Raw genomic sequence first — 19270 nt, forward strand, 5'->3', positions numbered from 1 at the left:
TTTTGTTCTACAAACCTGTAAGAAACTTATCAAAGACTAATCAAAGACCGTCGAAAATGTGAAAATCCAACTATCTATCTATCTATCTATCTATCTATCTATCTATCTATATATATATATATATATATATATATATATGTGTATATATGTATATTATGCCTTTCAAACTAGCCTTTTTTAAAAAGAAATTTTTGAAACAGCCAAAAGAATTGAAAGAAAAGGAAACATTTTCTTTTCTTAAAAAAGATACAAAATCCTAAATAAAATAAAATAAAATAAAAAAACAAATTGACATTTTTTCCTTTAAAAATTGCCCCCAAAAAGAAAATTCTTTGAAAATCAACAACAAAATTTAAAGACCCCCCCCCCTTTGTTTTCTTTAAAGACTGGCAGTAAAATAAATACAAATACAGCTATTTCAAGTTGCATGCCCCTCCACTAAACCAAAGTTTAAACAAAAGTCCGTCCCCAGTGCTTAAAAAATTATTTGACATGCCTTTAATTAAATGAATATAAAAATGCGATATATACTAATAAAAAAAGAAGCGATAAAGAGTATTGATGGTCGTTTCAGAGCATGTTTCATCTTTAAAATTTCACCTAAAGTCCTGGAAGTCTGTAAAAAATCCTAAAAAGGTATTGTTAAAATTATGTTGAAAAAAGTGTTTAAGAAAAAAAATGTTTTGCACTTTTATTCAAATTAATCACAGCAAAATAAGGTTTCCTCTTTGTTTATGAGCATCCATATCTTTAGATTTGTATTTCTTTAGTTTTAAAAGCACAAAATCATCTGACTTTGTGTCCCTAGATTCTCTTTGAAGTCGTTTCAGGCAGACGGAGGGAGAATAATCAGCGGACAGCGGTCGATAGAGCCGCCGCTCGCCGTCTTTCAGAGCACACTGAGATGTTGACTCAAGGTGTTGCAGCATCTCGGGAATGCTATTGAAGCTTTAGATGAGAAGTCACTGTTTGCCTGCAGGATTTCAAGAGTTTCTGTGTGACAAACAGCCCTGAAAAGTGGCGTCATGTTATCTGGAAATGCAGATTTCTAGATATATATTTAATTTTGGTCCTGTATTTCTGGTGCTTGGTTTGATCTAGAGCCTTCACAGTAAAGATGTAGTGAAACACTAAAATTTCCTGAAAGTTCAATTAAGAAACGTTTGATAAATAAAGAGAGACGGGGTAGAAGAAAGATGTTGCTGTTGCTGTCAAGCTGTTTACATTCAACTCTCTCTTCATTTGTTACCACTGCTCTCCATCCCTTCTCTGGTGGTTTTATTGATGGGATTTCTGGGAAATGTAGGCAACATCAAAAATGTATTGAGATTGAAAGGCAAGTTCAGGAAATGTGAATTTTGATTTTCAAATGATTACCAAAATGTTCTGAATGTTTCTCTTGAGGTTTTGATTTTTCTAGGCCTGGATGCTCAAGGGGTCCTTGAGTGGAAGCACCGGAGCAGGACTCACGCCAGAGTTCCCCAAAGTGACCATTCCCTGTGTGTAAAAGTGGCCATATAGTGCCTTCTTCCAGGTGGTCATGAATAAACTGAGGGATAGTTTGATGTCACTGTAAGACTTCTGCACAGTTTGCAAGGTTTGTACGATCAGGGAAAACCCGAAAACACCTTAGAAAGGTTCATTTTCTTTCAAAATCACCCAAAAGAAAAAAAAATCCAACATCTTTTCTTTCAAGATCACCAAAATTTGAAAGGAAAAAAAATCTTTCTTTAAACAAAGTGAATGCAAAAAAAGAAAAAAAAATTAAATTACAAAAAGCCATTTTATTTTAGAGAATCACTTAAGTGTTAAAAACAACAAACAAGAAAGAGAAAAAATGCTTTTTTCTCCCTGAAAGAATCACAAAAATATGTCCTCTAAAAAAATGTAAGACAAAAAGTAAAAAAATAAAGAAATAAATGAATAAATACATTGCTAAAAATTTGGAAAAAAAAAATTGAATGAAAAAATAAAACCGCCAGCTGGTTTTCTTAAAAAGGGGTATTGGGGGTTGTAACAGATAATGTATGGCCTTTACAAATTGCCTCTAAGTCCTGGAAAAGTCTTGAAAAAGTCCTGGAATTTTATTGATTATACTGAGTCTGAACCCTGAGTTAGTTGCCTCCTGCACAGACTGTTATGTCAGTGAGGAGACCTGAGAGGCGCGCGCACCTGCTCAGCGTCTGAACTTGAAGACGGGGGTCCAAAGGGCAACAGTGAGCGCGCGCCAGCCCGTCCGGTCTCGTGGCTCGGTGTTTGTCTGACAGTAAACAGCTGCAGGCGGCCGCGGGGCCCGTGCCGCCCGGTGGGAGGAGAGGACGCGGCGGAGGGAGGTCCGGCTGGGCGCGGCCTTCTTCTTCTCCCGCGACTCCTCATCTGGAGTGGAGCAGCAGCTCTGTGCGCCACAGGGACGCATTCAGAACAAACCCGCTGCGGGGACACCCTCTGACCGCCGTGCCCAACCGGCGCAGCCAGACTGCGCACCGCGCGCCTCCGTGTCTGTCTGCAGCGCTTTTTCTCACAGCTCCGACACAGAGGCACAGCTTTGAACCCGCGTGCCAAAATAAACTCACCTCGCCTATTTATGCCCCTGCCTCCGCGTGCGCTCAGGAGCAGCTCTGGTCTCCGGCGGCGCACTGCATGGCCACTTTTACGCGCGGGGAATGGACTCTTTTGGGGACTCTGGAGTGAGTCCTGCTCCGGCGCCTCCGATCGAAGATTAAAAAGTTTGGAGACGCGCATCTGAGGAGACACAGCGGGGATCATTTTGGCCACGCGCCGGGGGGTTTCACACCGGCCCCGGGGCGGGATGCTGCTCCCGACGCTGGTGACATGCCTCGCCGGATGCGCCTTCCTCCTGTCGCCGGTGAGCGAGGGCTGCGGGCCGGGCAGAGGCTACGGAAAGAGGCGGCCGCCGCGGAAGCTCGCGCCGCTCGCTTACAAGCAGTTCAGCCCCAACGTGGCCGAAAAGACTCTGGGTGCCAGCGGGAGATACGAGGGGAAAATTACGCGGAACTCTGACCGCTTCAAGGAGCTCACCCCGAACTACAACCCCGACATCATCTTCAAGGATGAGGAGAACACAGGTGCAGACCGCATGATGACGCAGGTAACCCTCGCGGATACGTTTTTCACTTAAAAATCTGCTCATTCAGGAGGCATTTCACTGAGTGCACTTTGGTCAGTCTTTACGCGTGGACACTTATCTTTTTCCGCGTTTCTTGTTGACCCAATGCGCAAAAAATCAGCCTTAACAAACAAAACACTTTCACATTTTTTTCTTAACAGTTTGGATAAAATCTGCCAAAATATGTTTTTCATGCCACTTCTTTTAACTGTTCAACACTCTTAAAATTTTGGACGGTTTTGAAGTGGATTACAAAATCTCAGTCTCTTTGCGCAACTCTTTTCTCAGTCAATTCTTGCAAAGCCCTGCAGATGTTGACACAAGTTTGTCCTGGAAGTTCGAAACTCCTCTCCTGCAGTGGTGGAAAAAGGTTTCAGATCCTTTACTTAAGTAAAAGTACAAATTACAGTATGTGAAAATACTCTGTTACAAGTAAAAGTCCTGCATTGAACATGCAACTTAAGTAAAAGTAAGTATAATCAGGAAATTGTACTTAAAGTATTAAAGGTAAAAATACTCAATGCCAAATAAACAAAAAAACAAACAAACAAACAAACAAACAAAAAAAACAAAAACAGGAAAAAGTCCACACCAAAACTTAAAATAATTATTTAAACAGAAAAAGTATCTCAAAATATATATAAAAAAACAACAGAAAAAGACAACCAAAAATTCATAATAAAAAAACTTAAAAAGGAGGAACATAGGAAAACCCTGAAAAGTATTTTAACAAGTAGGAAAAAAACAAAAACACTCAAAATTCATTAAAAAAAAAACAGAAAAAGGGCACATTAAAAGAAAACACTCCCCAAACTAAATGATCAAATAATCAAATAAAACCTCAAAATTATAGAGGAAATAACCAAAGACACTCAAAATGATTAGAATTTTTTTTAAAAATCTAAGAATTATTGGCAAAAAAAAAAAAAAAAAATCCTTAAAATATGTTAAGATGGAGGGGGGGGATGCCAACCCAAAAACCTCAAAATAATTTTACAAATTTAGGAAAAATATAAAATGTTTATCAAAACAGTTGGCAAATAATTTTATGTCAATCAACTGATTGATAAATTAACTAACTGCTGCAGCTGCACTTGTATAAACGGTTTGGTGATTTAATTATATCAAAACGTCATATTCTATAAACTTTGTTGTGCAATCTTAATTTACAGAGTAACTTAAGCGTCAGATAAGTGAAGTAAATCGCACAATACACCAGGTACTTGTACTTTAAGTATTTCCTTAAGTTTAGTACTTGAGTAAATGTACTTAGTTACTCTCCAGCTGTGCTCTCGTGCTCCACGCGGACTCTCAGAGGTTCACTGTGGGCAGCTCGTGCGTAAAAGAGGGCAACCCCGTCTAAAAATGTATGGAAAGGCGGTCGCTCTTAATTAAAACACTCTGTCCTCTGTTTCACATCGTGTTTTTGGTGGAAAAACAGCCAAAAGTCGTCTTTGGGCAGTGGATGTTGACCGTTTTTAGCCCGGCCGGTCGGAGTTAACAGTCGCCTTTTGGACTGTCAGAAATTTTTACGACTCCGTCATTGATGTGGCCCCCGGCTGGAATTTATTTGACTCCCAATTTCCCCGGGAATAAAGTATTTATATCTGGCTCTGGTGACCGCGGGCTTCCTCTCCGCGAGCTGCGCTTATGTCCACAGACCCACGTGGGGAGTGAAAGCGTCCGGAGCTGTCACCTCGCTGCGCGCGCTGCAAGAAATATCATGCACAGAGGTAACGGAGCAAATATTTGAAATTAAGTCTTTAATATGGAGAAGATTCATTTGTACTCAACGCAAAAAAGAGTTTTGAGTTCCCAAATAAACCCATTTTAGTGGATTTCAGGCTTCCTGCAGTCATGAAAAACCTGGGAAACTCAGGTAATTTTGCAAATAGCATTTTCCAGGCCTGGGGAAAAAGTATTGGAAAACCTGATTCACCCTGAAAGGGAAAAATCTGAAAATCCAGTGATAATTTCTGTTTTTACGGTTACTGACTGTGATAAATTGTGTCATTTTTGGTGATTTTTTCAGAAAACATGTTTTCTTTCAACAATTTAAAAAACGTTGGCTTGGAAGGCAAGTTTTCTTTAAAACTCCCAAAACCACCTTTTCTGTCAAAATCACAACAAAACTCAAGAAAAAATGTTAAGAAAATGCATGTTTTTAAAAAAAATTTTTTTTTTAAATCTGCGCTTAAATAAATACAAAACACAACCATTTTAAGTTGTATGCTCCTCACCTAAAACACAAAAAATCCTTTAAAAATCACCAAAATGGTTTAAAAAATTGAAAAATAACCAAAAAAATAAAAATAAAAAATAAATACATTTTTTAAAAAAAGGAAAAATAAGACGGCAAAAGATTTCAATAAATATATGCCTTCCAAACCCATAGCCCTGTGTGTTTAGAGGGCATGTTTTTCTTTAAAGATTAAAAAAAATTGGGGGTAAAAAAAATCTGTAAGACATTTTAGAGAAATAAAAAAAATCTGTAAGACATTTTAGAGAAATGCCCAAAAATTAAAAGAAAAAACCCCAATAAATTAAAGGAAAACATTTTTGGCAATTGAAAAAAAAAACAACAATTCCCTCCAAAAAAGTTATTATAACTTATAACTTATAACGCACCCAAAGTTTTTTGAAAATCACCAAAAACTTTCAGGAAAAAAATGCCCCAAAAAATTAAACAAAAATAAAACAATATAAAAAAAGAAAGAAAGAAAGCATGCCTGAGAGTTTTCTTTAAAAATACACTGGAAAATGTATACACGATATAACCATTTACAGTTGGATGCCCCTCCCATAAGCCAAAATTATAAACATAATTCCCTCCCTCTCATAAATAATTAACAGTCCCTACTAATGATTTTTAAAAAGGCCTGCATCTAATAACCTGTCTATACTTGTACTTGACTTAATGTAATTAGATTCTTTTTGTTTGTTTCGACTCAGTCATAAGTACTTATAACTACTAATGTTTTTAACTCCACATTTCAAAAAGAAAGTTTAAAAAAAAAGTTTTTTCCGTGTAAATAAGGTGCCAGAGCGCATAAAAAGCATCAAAATAGAGCATGTTCATCAAAAGGAGGACCCCCCCCCCACCCCCCCACCCCCCCACCAGGTGTCTTTAAATCCTAGAAACGCCCCTGCCATGAAGATCTCCTTTTTTGGGGCCAAACGTCTCCTGACTTGACACTTTTTGCAGCGCGCGACGGGAGCCGCGCGGCGCGCAGACCTGCGCACAATTTATGGGCTCCCAGCCGCAGAGACAGCCTCCTGTTTGTCTTTTACTATTCCGTGTTACTTTTTTGTTTGTTTTCGCAGCGCACATGTGCAAAAATAGCTCACTTCACTTGTGCTGAAGCCTTAATTATACGGATTTTTTTTCTCCCCTCGCCTCTTTATTTTTTATTCGCTCTTTCCTGGGCGCTCGTGCTGCATACAGGCGCGACTGTTCAGGGGCGAAACCACTGCAAGAAGTGTCAGTGTGGTATTTTTCATCACGGTCATTTTGTTTTCAGTGTGCACCCCGCTGGAATGTAACAAAGTACGTTTACAAGTGCTTAGGTACAAGTTTCAGGTACTTGTACTTTACTTGAGTATTTTCTTTTCATGCCACTTTATACTGTCACTCCACAACATTTCAGAAGGAAATATTGTACTTTTTTACTTTGCTACATTTATCTGACAGTATTAATTACTTTACAGATAAAGATTTTTGCATCAAAACAGAACAAGAGGTTATAAAATATGCTACTTTGAAATAATTAAATGACCAAATAATTTATACAAGAACAGCTGCAATGATTAGTTGACTAATTAGTCATTTTAATAATTAATCAGTTGACAGACAATTACTTGAAAACTGCTATGACAAACTTTTTTGAAATGCCATTTTCTAAAATATTTTTGTAGCTTTCCCCCCAAATTTTAATTTTGATGATTTAGAGTTTGGGGTTTCTTCTTTCTGTTTTTTTTTTTGTTTGTTTGTTTTTTAAAATTCAGAATTTTGGGGTGTATTTTCTTCAGTTTCTCATTAAACTCTTTTTTTGCTATTTCAAAAAAGTGTTTTTTTCTATTTCCTTTTCTAATCATTTTGAGTTTTGTGGTGTTTTTAAATATATTTTATTAATTTTTTCAATTCTCTTTATAATCACGAGTTTTGATTTGTCCTTTTCTGTTTTTATCTTCTTTTTTTAAAAAAAGATATTTGAATTTTTTGGTGTATTTATTTATTTTACGATTTTCTACTGCATATAGTACTTTTTACGTTTAACAGTTTCAACACATTTTTCTAAAGAACTTACTTCCTTTTACTCCGGTAGCATTTTCAATGCAGGACTTTTACTGGTAACAGAGTATTTAGTAGTACTTTTACTCAAGTGAAAGATCCCATACCACCTCCAACACTGAGTGTGCATAATATAGATGCAAAAAGTGCACGTTTATTTCTAAACAGTTTCTTGCGGAAAGTTAAAGTTGCTCCAAAAAGGCAGATCACCACTTTGAGAAAATCAATCTTCTTGCGTCTGAATCAAGAGGAGACACTTTGGTTTTTGCATCTCATGAAAACAAGACTTTGAGGCGCCACATGCGACCACGCGACCCTTTCAGAGGGCCACTTTTTGCAGCGTGAAGGTGTGCACAGGCGCGTGTTGTCAGCTCGCGCGGCCAATGTTTGTGCAGCCAGCGGTTTAGTGCTCCAACCGCTCGACAGAAACCCCCGTCGATCCTATACCTTGAAAGGAAAACCAACAAAATGTATCGTCTGATTTATGAAGTCCAGCTCGTTGCCGCGACCGCAGAGAAAACACAAGACGTTAAAATCACCAGCGGACACCGTGAAAAGGCATCTGTGGCCCCCGAGACACGAGCTATTCTTATCTCAGCCGACACGAGACACACGTTTATATGTTTAATCCCACTTTTCACTCGGGAAGCGCTTTCAGAGGCTGCAGGGGAACACAAGAAGGCCTGTAGCTGTGAGACTCAACCTGCGGCCCGCGGGCCACATCTGGCCCCTGACAGAGTGCTAAGTGGCCCCCCAAAGTGATTGACACTGAATAATTTTTGTACTTTTAGTATCCATAAGGTGTCAGAGTGCATAAAACAGCATCAAAATAGCACTTGTTCATGAAAAAAAAGTGCCAGCGGAGGATCCTCCACACCCCCCGACAGAGTGTCCGAAATAATGTACTAAAATCCTCAAAATGCCAAAAATTCTTGAAACATCCTAAAATCTGAGAAACAACCTAAAATCCTAAAAATGTCCTGAAATCCTGGAAACATTCTTGAATCTGAGAAATGTCCAAAAATATAAACACCTTAAAATCCTCGAAATGTCCTAAAATTCTAGAATCATCCTAAAATCCGAGTAATGTCCTAAAATCTGTGTAACGTCCTTAAATCCTAGAAATGTTTATTAAAAACCCATAACTGTATTTTTTGCAACATTTTAGGCCCTAAATGCTGATGGTTTTCCAGCTGTGATTCTGTCCTCAAAACTATGTATTTTAACTATGTATTAAAACCTGATCTTTTCCTATTTTTTTAGACAAATTCTTCCTTCTAATTCATGAAAATCTCACCAGTTGTATCTGAGAGGTTAAATTTGGGCCCCCAGCCGCCCTGACAATGCTCCCTGGGTGTGGATTAGATTAACGGAGCCGGCTGGAGGATTTATTTGCGGCAGCTGGAGGGAGTTGAATGAGTCCTTCAATCGGCCCTCTCACCTTCTGTTTGCTCACCCTGACCAGACTCCAGGTTTAGAGGGACCCTGAGGACCTCTTGTTCATGAGGGCCCCCCTCCCCGCCGTCACCCCTCCATCCATCCCCAACATAGCCTCGCTGCGCTCACCACAGAGAGCAAACATCAGGCCGGGACAGCAGGGGTGCATTGTGGGACGGCTGGAGCCACAGTGAAGGGTGGGGGGTACTAGTGAAGTACTTTTTTACTTCATTACATTGATCTGAACACTTTAGTTCCTTACAAATTAAGATTTCTGCATCAAAACAGAACAAGAGTTTATAAAATATGATGTTTTGTTATAAATAAAATTACCAAACTGTATATACATGTACAGCTGCAGTGATTAGTTGATTAATTAATCAGTAGATCAATTCACAAACAAAAAATGATTTGCCATCTGCTTTCTTAAACATTTTTATATAATATTTATATAATTTTTTATATAATAATTAAGAGTTTTGGGGGAGTTTCTCTCTCATCTTGTAATAATTTTGAGTGTTTTGTGTGTGTTTTAATATATAATTTAGAGTAATAAAAAAAATTAGAGAATAATAAAAAAATATCAAAATTATTTTTCAGAATGGGAATTTAAAAAAAAGTTGCAAATAAGGCAAATAATTTTCAATCAACTGATTTATTGATCAACTAATTGTTACTACTGTACTTGTTTAAAACTGGTAATTACATTTTTCTCTGAACATCATATTTTATACATTTTGTTGTGTTTTTATGTAAAATTCTAAATTTTCATTTGGCAATTAAATTTATTACAAAAAAATCATATTTTATAACCTCTTATGTTTTGACGTGAAAATTAGTAACTAAAGTAACTAAAGCATTCAGGTACATGCAGTGAAGTAAAAAGTACAATATTTCACGAAATGTAGTGGAGTGAAAGTAGAAAGTGGCATGAAAAGAAAATACTCAAGTAAAGTACAAGCACCTCAAGTTTGTTCGTAAGTACAGTACTTGAGTAAGTGTACTTAGTTACATTCCTGCACTGCACATTAATATGGAATTTAAATCCTGGTAAATTAAAAGGAAGTTTGACAAAGTCATATATGTCCACATACTTTTGGCCATTTAGCGTTTCGTATTTTGATCTGGATTTGGTGGAATGGATGTCGAAAAACAGCAGATTTGTGTAGCTCTGTTTGTTGTGCTGCAGCGCTGCAAAGACAAGCTGAACTCTCTGGCCATCTCGGTGATGAACCTGTGGCCCGGGGTCCGGCTGAGGGTCACCGAGGGCTGGGACGAGGACGGCCACCACTCGGAGGAGTCGCTGCACTACGAGGGCCGGGCGGTGGACATCACCACCTCGGATCGAGACCGCAACAAGTACGCCATGCTGGCTCGGCTGGCGGTGGAGGCCGGGTTCGACTGGGTCTACTACGAGTCCAAGGCCCACATCCACTGCAGCGTCAAGTCAGGTGAGCCGGGACACCTGCTCAAACGCCCAATCACAACACGCAGAGTTTTACTGATGAGGGGAACGTGATCCTGAGAGCCTGCAGACTCCCTGACCTGCAGGCTGAATCAAAGATCCAGGTCATATGATGTGTTGTCAAACCAGATGAAAAGACAAGTCGCTGCTAAGGGAGGCACCTTTAACCCTTTAACACCTGGATCAACATCAGTTTTCTTGTTCTGCAGCAGACACCTTGAAACCTGAGAAAATATGTAATGAAAGGTGACAAAAATATGCCCTAAGATATTATATATCATCGGAAAAGTAGAAAAAAATATGTGCCACAAAAAAACCCTCAAAATGAAAGAAAATTAGAAAAAAACCTACCCCTCAACCAATTTATTAATAAAAAAACACAAAAAAACTATAAATATATTTTTTAAAATTGAAAAAATCCACCCCAAAAATCTCAGATAAAAACAGAATAAAACACCCCCACAATCTGAATTATTTAGAAATATATATATATATATATATATATATATATATATATATATATATATATATATATATATATATATATATATATATATATGAAAATTGGGAGAAAAAGCACCCCAAAAACCTTCAAAATTATTACAAAAATGGACTTTATAAAAATGTTTATCGTCAACTGATTAATCAACTCATTTTTGCACTGTAAACTGTTTGGTAATTTAATTTATTACAAAGCATCATAATTTATAAGTTTTTGTATGTTTTTTTTTTGCTAAAAATGCATTTGGATAAATGAGTTTTGTGGTGCTGCATCCAGACACTGTTTACAAGCAGTGAAAATTGAGAAACCTGTTAATTTTTTTATTTTAAAAAACAAAACAAAAAAAAACCTAAGGAAAAAATGTCCAGAAAATTATATTTAGAAATCTTATAATCACATATGCAAAGTTATGTTACTGAAAGAAAACTGATTTTTTTAAATGATGTTTTTCATTTCTTTCCATTTTTTAGCAAGTCATTTTCATATGGGTTTTTATTGTTTTCTTTTTCTTTATTTTTTTGTATTTTAAGGTAATTGTATAGTACCTCATTAAGGAGACACTTCAAGGTGGAAATTTTTGTAAAAACTGAATTTTGGGCTATTTTGCTCCCATAATATATCATCTCTCAGACTCACAGAGAGAAAACATCCAAAATACATTTGGTTTATTTTAGATCAGATTTCTGTTCTTTATATGTATGCCATGAAGTGCAAATTTAATTAGATATTGCCTCATTTGATATTTTTCAACATGAAAAAAAAACAAAAAAAGAATTCATTTGGTGCAAACAACTAAGGACTAGTTTTCTTTTTGGCTTCAGTTGGCTTCTGCTGTCTTTTTCTTTCTTTCTAACATTTTTAACTTTATTCCTGTTTGCATCTGAACCATCTGATCGCCTTCCAGCTCTCACATTTTCCTCTTTTTCTCTGTCTGTGTCGTCTGCCACTCACCCCACGTTTCCTCAGGTTGAGGCCGAGGTCGAAATCACGTCTAAAATCTAGTTTCTGTGAGCTGTTTGTGGTGGTTTTTGCTTCTTTTTTTCCTCTGCAGGCTCACTGACACTTTAAACAGCCATAAATGAGGTGATTTCAGAGGAGGAAAATGTAAAAATTTGCTTTCTCCTTGCTTTCTGCACAAAATTACTAAGCAATATATAAAAAAATTTGAATGTGACAGAATGAACATTTTAAAAGTTTAAAATTTTCTTTTTCTGTGCTGAATTCTTATGAAAGCCAGAATATGATCTTTTGGAAGAAGCTTTTTCAGTCACCAACATTCAGGAATTAAAAGTTTGCATCCTTAATGATAAAAAGTCAAAGAGGACATTAAAAATTCTCAAGGAGCATTTTCTTACAAAACATCCAAACACTGGACTTAAAATCTTTAGCTTCAGTTGTCGGCACAGTTTTTATTTTGTAGAAACTGGGTCAGTTTTGGATGACTTTGGGTTTTAGTCTCAATTTTAATTTTTAATTTGCTACTGCTCCATGGCAACACCAGCTGAGGCTCATAAAAAGTATAGAAAGCCATGTGCGGTGTCACAAAAATACATGATTGCCCAGAAATGAAACTGAAACACTTAGATTAGATTAATTTTATCTAATCCATAAAATATAGCCGAGGATAAATGCATGTTGATACAAAGTGGAAATTGGTTTCTTGTCTTCTTCTTGTATGAAACCAGCTGCTGAGCTCTGCAGACGTTTCTCAGGACACAAACTAAACTCCAGAATAAATGTTGGTTTGTATATATATACCTGCAAATCACGGACACATTTCATTAGTACATTAAATTGTAATAGATATAATAAAACTTTACGTTTCAAATTGTTGCCGTTTTGGGAGCTTGACTGCATATTAACAAACTGATTTGGTTTGCTGACATGCAGATTAATTATGTAATTATGAGAAAATAGTCATAATATTATAAGAATAATATCATAATGTCATAAGAATAAGTTCATTATATTTCCAGAAAAAAAGTTGTGATTTTGGGACAACAAAGCATAATATTACGAGAATTATGTCTTAATTAAATAAGGATACAGTCCGAATGTAAAAAAAAAAAAGTCATAATATTATAAAAATAAAGTTGTAATTTTATAGGCATAAGAAGTCATAAATCATGTTGTTTTTAATGAGGTTAATGAGAATAAAGTTAAAAATATAAATAAGTAAATAAATAATTAAAAATACAATTTGCAATTTTACTGGGTTTTAATATTACAAAAAATTATATATATATATATGTATATGTGTATATATATATATATATATAATAAAAAAAATGTAATATACATTTAAAAAGCAGTAATTTTTCCAAAAAAAGTAGTTGCAATATTACAAAAATAAAGTGGTAATTTTATGAGGAAAAAAAGTCAGTATTAGGAGAAAAATGCTGTAGTTGGGACAAAAAAGTCTTAATATTATGGGAATAATGTTGTAGTCTAATTAGAATACAGTCATGATATTGCAAATATAGTGTTTATGAGTTTATAGTGTTTAAATTTATGGGCCAAAAAGCTTATTATGTTATTTCAAACTGAGAAAAAAATGTCAACTAACTCTCTGGCCTTCATCTTCAACTTTTCTTGTCGTAAATGTATGAGTTTAGTCATGTAATATTATGACTTTTTTTCTCAAAATTACAACTTCATTCTTGTAAGATCAGTGGTTTGGAGAAACGTACGACCTCTTCTTTGGCGACTGGGCTGCAGGACGACACACGTTCACATGTTCCGCACGGTGTCTGCTCATAACCACAAAATGTGCAGCTGACATGAAAATTAACACGTGTGCCACGCAGACGTGGACACACAGACGTGCAGAAAGTCTCACGGTCTTCAGAGTTTAAACATCCCCTCGACACATTTGACACTGAGTGGTAACTGAGATTCTCCTTTTCTTTCCCCTCTCTGTCTTTCTCCTTTTTCCGACTTTATCTCTCCTCCTTTCTCTCTCCTTCCCTCCCAGATCGGGTTGCGAGGGCCCAGTCCTTGACTTGATCAGAAGGGCAACCAATCAAGTTGGTATTTTTTTTTTTTTTGTCCATGATTTTGATTTCTCCTTTTTTTTAATCCTCCTGTTTTTTACTCAAAATTATTTATGGTGCTTTTCTGCTTGATCATGAAGTGTTAGATAAAACAGGTGTTTCAGGGCTCAATTTTAAATAAAACAGCAATGATACTTAACTCATGGACCGTGGGCCCAATTCAAAATAAAAATATATTTATCATTATCTTAATAATACAAATAAACATTTAAAAAAAGCTATTATTTAATTTTTTATACTTTGTATTTTAATTACATTGTCATTAAAATAACGTATTATTATTATTATTATTATTATTATTATATTTGAATATTCATTTAAATTAATCGCTGAAATAAAAATAAAAGCATAATAATAATAAAAAACATCAGACATATCTTTTTGAAAAATAAATTATTCCTTAAAATAAAAAAATAATGATGATGTTATAATAATAATAACAACAATAAAAAAGATAATAATAATAATAATACTTTACATATTTGAGCATTCATTTAAAAAATCTATTATTATACAGATAAATAAATAAATAATAATAATAAACAAATAATCATCATCATAAAAATAAAAATAAGGCACTAACTAACTAAATAAATACAGTTATGGTCAAATGTATTGTCACTGTCGAACTGCGGATCCTCCGGTCTGCGTGTTTAAAAGACATTTAAACCGTCCTGGAGTTGACCTGGACTCAGGTGTCCGCTGGTCAGATTATTAACCTGCTGGCTGGTTTTCCTGCTCCACTCCTTCCTCCTTCAGGTGACTTATCTTATCACCTGGCCTTGGCTTTCCTACCCTCCCCAAATATTTGTCCCCAGATAGACTTGAGACGGTCCTAAAGTGTCACTTTCGAGTTCCTGGAGGCTTTGTCTCCGACACAATCCTGCCTGGACTCACATGTATACACACATACACACACACATACACACACACATACACACACACACTGTGTTGCTGTTCAGGGCTGCAAACAGGAGCTTTTATCTACTTATTGTTCTTCGTGTCCAGAGGAGGAAAGAAAAGAGTCAATATTTAGCTTCAGGGAGGTGAAAAGATTTATTGTGTTCAAGTCCTTTAGTACAGAAGCTCATTCCAAAGTTTACTTTTTCAAGTAAAAATTGAGATTTCACAACATTTTAAGTCAAAATGTACTTTTTAAAAACTTCTAAACATAATTATTGGTTAAACTTTCTGACGTGTTAAAGTTAAAATTGAGAGTGGCCCATTTTAAATTCATGTTGTACATTCTCAGAACTTTTAAATAGCCTATCATTTAGTCCATTAAAAATTTGACTTTTTTAAGTTAAAAATGAAATATCATTGAAATTTATTGGACAGTGGTTCCTATAAATTAATAATATAATCAAAATATATCACAGATCTTTTTAATGAAAAAAAAAGCCAAAATTTTTCTTCTTCATCATTCCAAATATTTTTTAAATAACCTCCAATGTTCCAATTGTAAGAAAAAAAAAATTCAAAATAAATAATTCTAACATAGTTTTCAATTATAAAGTCATATTTTACTTTAAATTAGTATTTTCTATTTTCATTATTTATTTATTTGTTTTTTCTGTCGGTGGCACTGAGCCTCCATACATCATTATTGTAGACATCCTGTTGAACCTCCTCGTCTCGTGTGTTTTTCAGATCACTCTGTGGCAGCTAAATCTGGAGGTTGTTTCCCCGGCGAGGCCTTGGTGACGTTGGCGAGCGGCGGTCAGAAATCCATGCGTGACCTTCGCCAAGGTGAACGAGTCCTGGCGTTGGCGGGTAGTGACAGTGGCAACGGGGAGCTGGTTTACAGCGAAGTCCTGCTTTTCCTGGACCGCGCCCCCGCCACCTGGACACTCTTCTACACCCTGCACACGGAGGCTGGGGCCCACCTCTCGCTCACTGCCGCCCACCTGATATTTGTATCCGAGGGGAACTGCTCTGAGGGGGCGCTGCCGTCCCGCGGCGCCCTCAGGACTGTGTACGCCAGTGAGGCACGGCCGGGACAGTGTGTGCTGGTGTCAGAGGGGAAAGCGGGACGTCTGACCCGGATCACCCGGGTCAGTATGACGGAGAGCAGGGGGGCGTTTGCGCCACTGACCCAGCAGGGGACGGTGGTGGTGGACGGGGTGGTGGCGTCTTGCTACGCGGTGGTGGACCAGCACTCCCTGGCTCACTGGGCCTTCTCGCCGCTACGGCTCCTCCACAGCTGGACTGGGTTCACTGGGAGCCACAGTGACGGCATCCACTGGTACTCGCAGCTTTTACACTGGCTGGGGACGATGCTGCTGGGCTCGGGACGCCTTCACCCTCTGGGCGTGGCTCAGGACGACAGGTGAAGACAAACACATGGGTGGACATTTAAATCAACCCTCGCTGTTTCACTGGGACATGTGAACATGGACATACAGGACCATGATGGACGAGACAGGATATGTCTGGGTTCCTCTTGAGGCATGATGGGAGTTCTTTTGGCAGGAAGCTGTGGACTGGAACTCCCCAAAAACCACAAACACAGCAAATAGAAGAGCACTCAGAGTAAGACTGAGCTAAAAAAAAGACTTTAAGTGACACTTGTGTCTGTTAAAACACTATGAAACAATAATCCCTTAATAATCCCTCAATCTCCTTTTAAAAACACCTCACTTTACACATTAAGTATCATCGTAAGGGGGTCGGCTTCAGAGGTCTGAAAAATTTTCAGTTGCAAAATAGTGATGTTTAAGGGATTCTTATTAAGAATTTAAGTATTTACGGGTATTTCAATTGTTTGAAAGCCCTCCCTGCATGTTCAACTGAAATAAAATAATTGAGGCACTTTTAAGGAACACTGTAACTTATGGGATGTTTAAAAAAAAAAAAAGTACCTTTAAGCCCACTAAGACAATTCAGGGATTTTTTCATGTTTTGGTCAAATTTACCCCTTATATAACCCTTAATATCCTCTGAAGAACACATTACTTTGCATACTAACTGTCATTGTATGGGGTTATTGAGATTCAAATGTAAAGGTCCCAAACAATTTCAGGTGCAAATTACTGAGGTCTTAAGGGATTCTTATGACGTTTTTAGGTTATATTGGGTATCAATTGCATACTTTAATGGAATGTAATATATTAAGTGTATTTTAATTAGTTTTCTGTATTGATTTAAGGAGTTAAAACACCCTTAATTGGGCATGAAAGCACCCTGAGTGTTCAACTTAAATGAAAAACCAATGCACTTTTTAGGTACATTGTAAATTCAGGGGTGTTTTCATGTTTTGGCCAATTTTACCCCTCAAACAACCCTTGATCTCCTCTTCAAACCATGTTACATTACATAGTAATTATCATTTTAAAGAGTCATTAAGGTTGGGATTTAATAGTTTAAAACATTTTAGGTTCAGAGTATTGATGTTTAATTCTTATTCTGTCCATAAGTATTTCATAGATTATTTTAGGATGTAAATTGCAAAAATTAATGGACTGTAATAAATCAAGAGAATTTGATGTGTTTTCTGTATTGATTCAAGTGGATTAAGTAGATAAAAACACTCTTAACAGGGCAAGAAAGCCACTTTTAAGGAACTTTTAGGGTGTACTGTAAATTTTATGATTTGTTCAATTTTACCCCCTTAACAGCCCTTAATACATGTGGAAAACCCTTATATAATCCCTTGATATAACACAATCCATTAATTTATCAATTAATTACCTTAAATTTAGGGTAAGCCTTTTAAACACATATGCAGAAGTCCCTTAAAATATTACTTGTTTGCATCTATAAATGAACAAACCTAATGTAATGTGATGTAATGTAATGTGTTTAAGGGATTTTTATTCATTATTTGGGTGTTTGATGGGTTATTTTGAGGGTTTTATTTTTCACATAAATAAATTGTAATATAATAAGGGTGTTTTAATGGGTTTTCTGCATTAATACAAGGGGATTTAAGAGGTTAAAAACACTATTACACAACATGAAAGCACCCTGCATGTTTGATTTAAATGAAAAATGAAAGCACTTTTTAGGTACACTGAAATAAATTAAGAGGTGTTTTCATGTTCTGGTTAATTTTAGCTCTTAAACTATGCAGAAAACTCCTAAATAACCCCTTAGTAAATCACAATCCATTCATCAATTAATCTGGAATAAGGTATTTAAACACCTGTGTAAGAATCCCTTAAAATATAACTTGTTTGCATCTGAACATGAACAAACCTCTGGACCACCTTAAATTAATAATAAGTTAATTTGTATATTGTGTAAAATATAATGTGTAAATTAAGGGAATTTAAGGTAAAATTTAAAGGGATTTAGTTTCATAGTGAGGTCCACAGGGGTGTCGAGCTGTATATAACATTACTGCTTTAATACAGAGATTTTAGAATAAATGATAGAGTGTATTTAAGTGTTATTTGTTTACAGAAATCCAATAATGTTTATGAAGTTATTATGGGTGAAGAGATATTCAAAAAAAGATTTATTTTTTAAATTAAATTATGTGGAAATGAGCTGTGTGTCCTTGCTTTTATTCCTCAGCATCCAATCAAATTAACAACAACAACAACAACAACAACAACATTAATAATAATAACAACATTTATTGAAACAGCACTTTTCTTTTTTATATTGGTTGTTTTTTTTTTCTGAACGTGAATACATATATCAAGTACATAGTTTTTAGTTTTTTAGATTTAACTTATTTTTAAATTAAACATATTTTTAGAATGTAATGTTGTGTTAAACTATGGAATATTCTATTTTTTTTCTGTCTTCTGCACTTTCTTTTTCTTTTTCTAAATAATAATGTAAATATGTTGCACATAGAATATTGTATAGAAATGTCTTTTTTTTGTATAAAATGGAAGCGAAACATTTTATTTTTAATATCTGATATGTTTTTTTACTTCCTCCCACTCCTTTTCAAATATGTTTGAGTATAACTATATTACATCCTTATTTTTATTTCATTTTTTTTAACATATATGAAATAAAGTTCAAATCAAATAATAATAATAATGATAATAATAATAATAATAACAATAATAATAACAATAATAATAATAATAATAATAATAATAATAATAATAATAATAATAATAATAATAATAATAATAATGATACTAATGATAATAATGATAAAAACTACAACAACAACTTTTAGATACCACATTTTTACATTGCTGAGATTTTTACCAACCATCTACCGAACATTAAAGGATATTTTTTCTATTTTCTTTGTTTTGTCTTGTTTTCATTTTTCACTTTGCTTTATACACACAGTACTTTCTTTTCCTTTTTCTGTCTTTCTTTCTATCTTTTTTTTTTTTTTTAAATATTTTTGTTTTTATGGTAAAAGCAAAAAAGTATTTCCCAGCAAATTTATTTAATTTTTTTATGAAATCTAATCCTGTCA

The 19270-nt window shown here is 35.5% G+C and overlaps 1 protein-coding gene across 1 annotated transcript; it reads left to right on the forward strand.

The window, feature by feature from the left end:
• The first annotated feature begins 14 nt into the window (after window positions 1–14).
• On the forward strand, window positions 15–18365 carry LOC121939639 (indian hedgehog B protein). The gene is made up of 3 exons (XM_088074202.1): window positions 15–3109; window positions 10045–10306; window positions 15526–18365. Exons 1-3 carry the CDS (start codon window positions 2810–2812, stop codon window positions 16206–16208), a joined length of 1245 nt encoding a protein of 414 aa, XP_087930328.1. The 5' UTR covers window positions 15–2809; the 3' UTR covers window positions 16209–18365.
• Window positions 18366–19270: the final 905 nt, after the last annotated feature.

This window comes from Plectropomus leopardus, chromosome 24 (assembly GCF_026936395.1).
Source record: "Plectropomus leopardus strain MGB_pleo_1.0 chromosome 24, ASM2693639v1, whole genome shotgun sequence".
Taxonomy (NCBI): Eukaryota; Metazoa; Chordata; class Actinopteri; order Perciformes; family Serranidae; genus Plectropomus; species Plectropomus leopardus.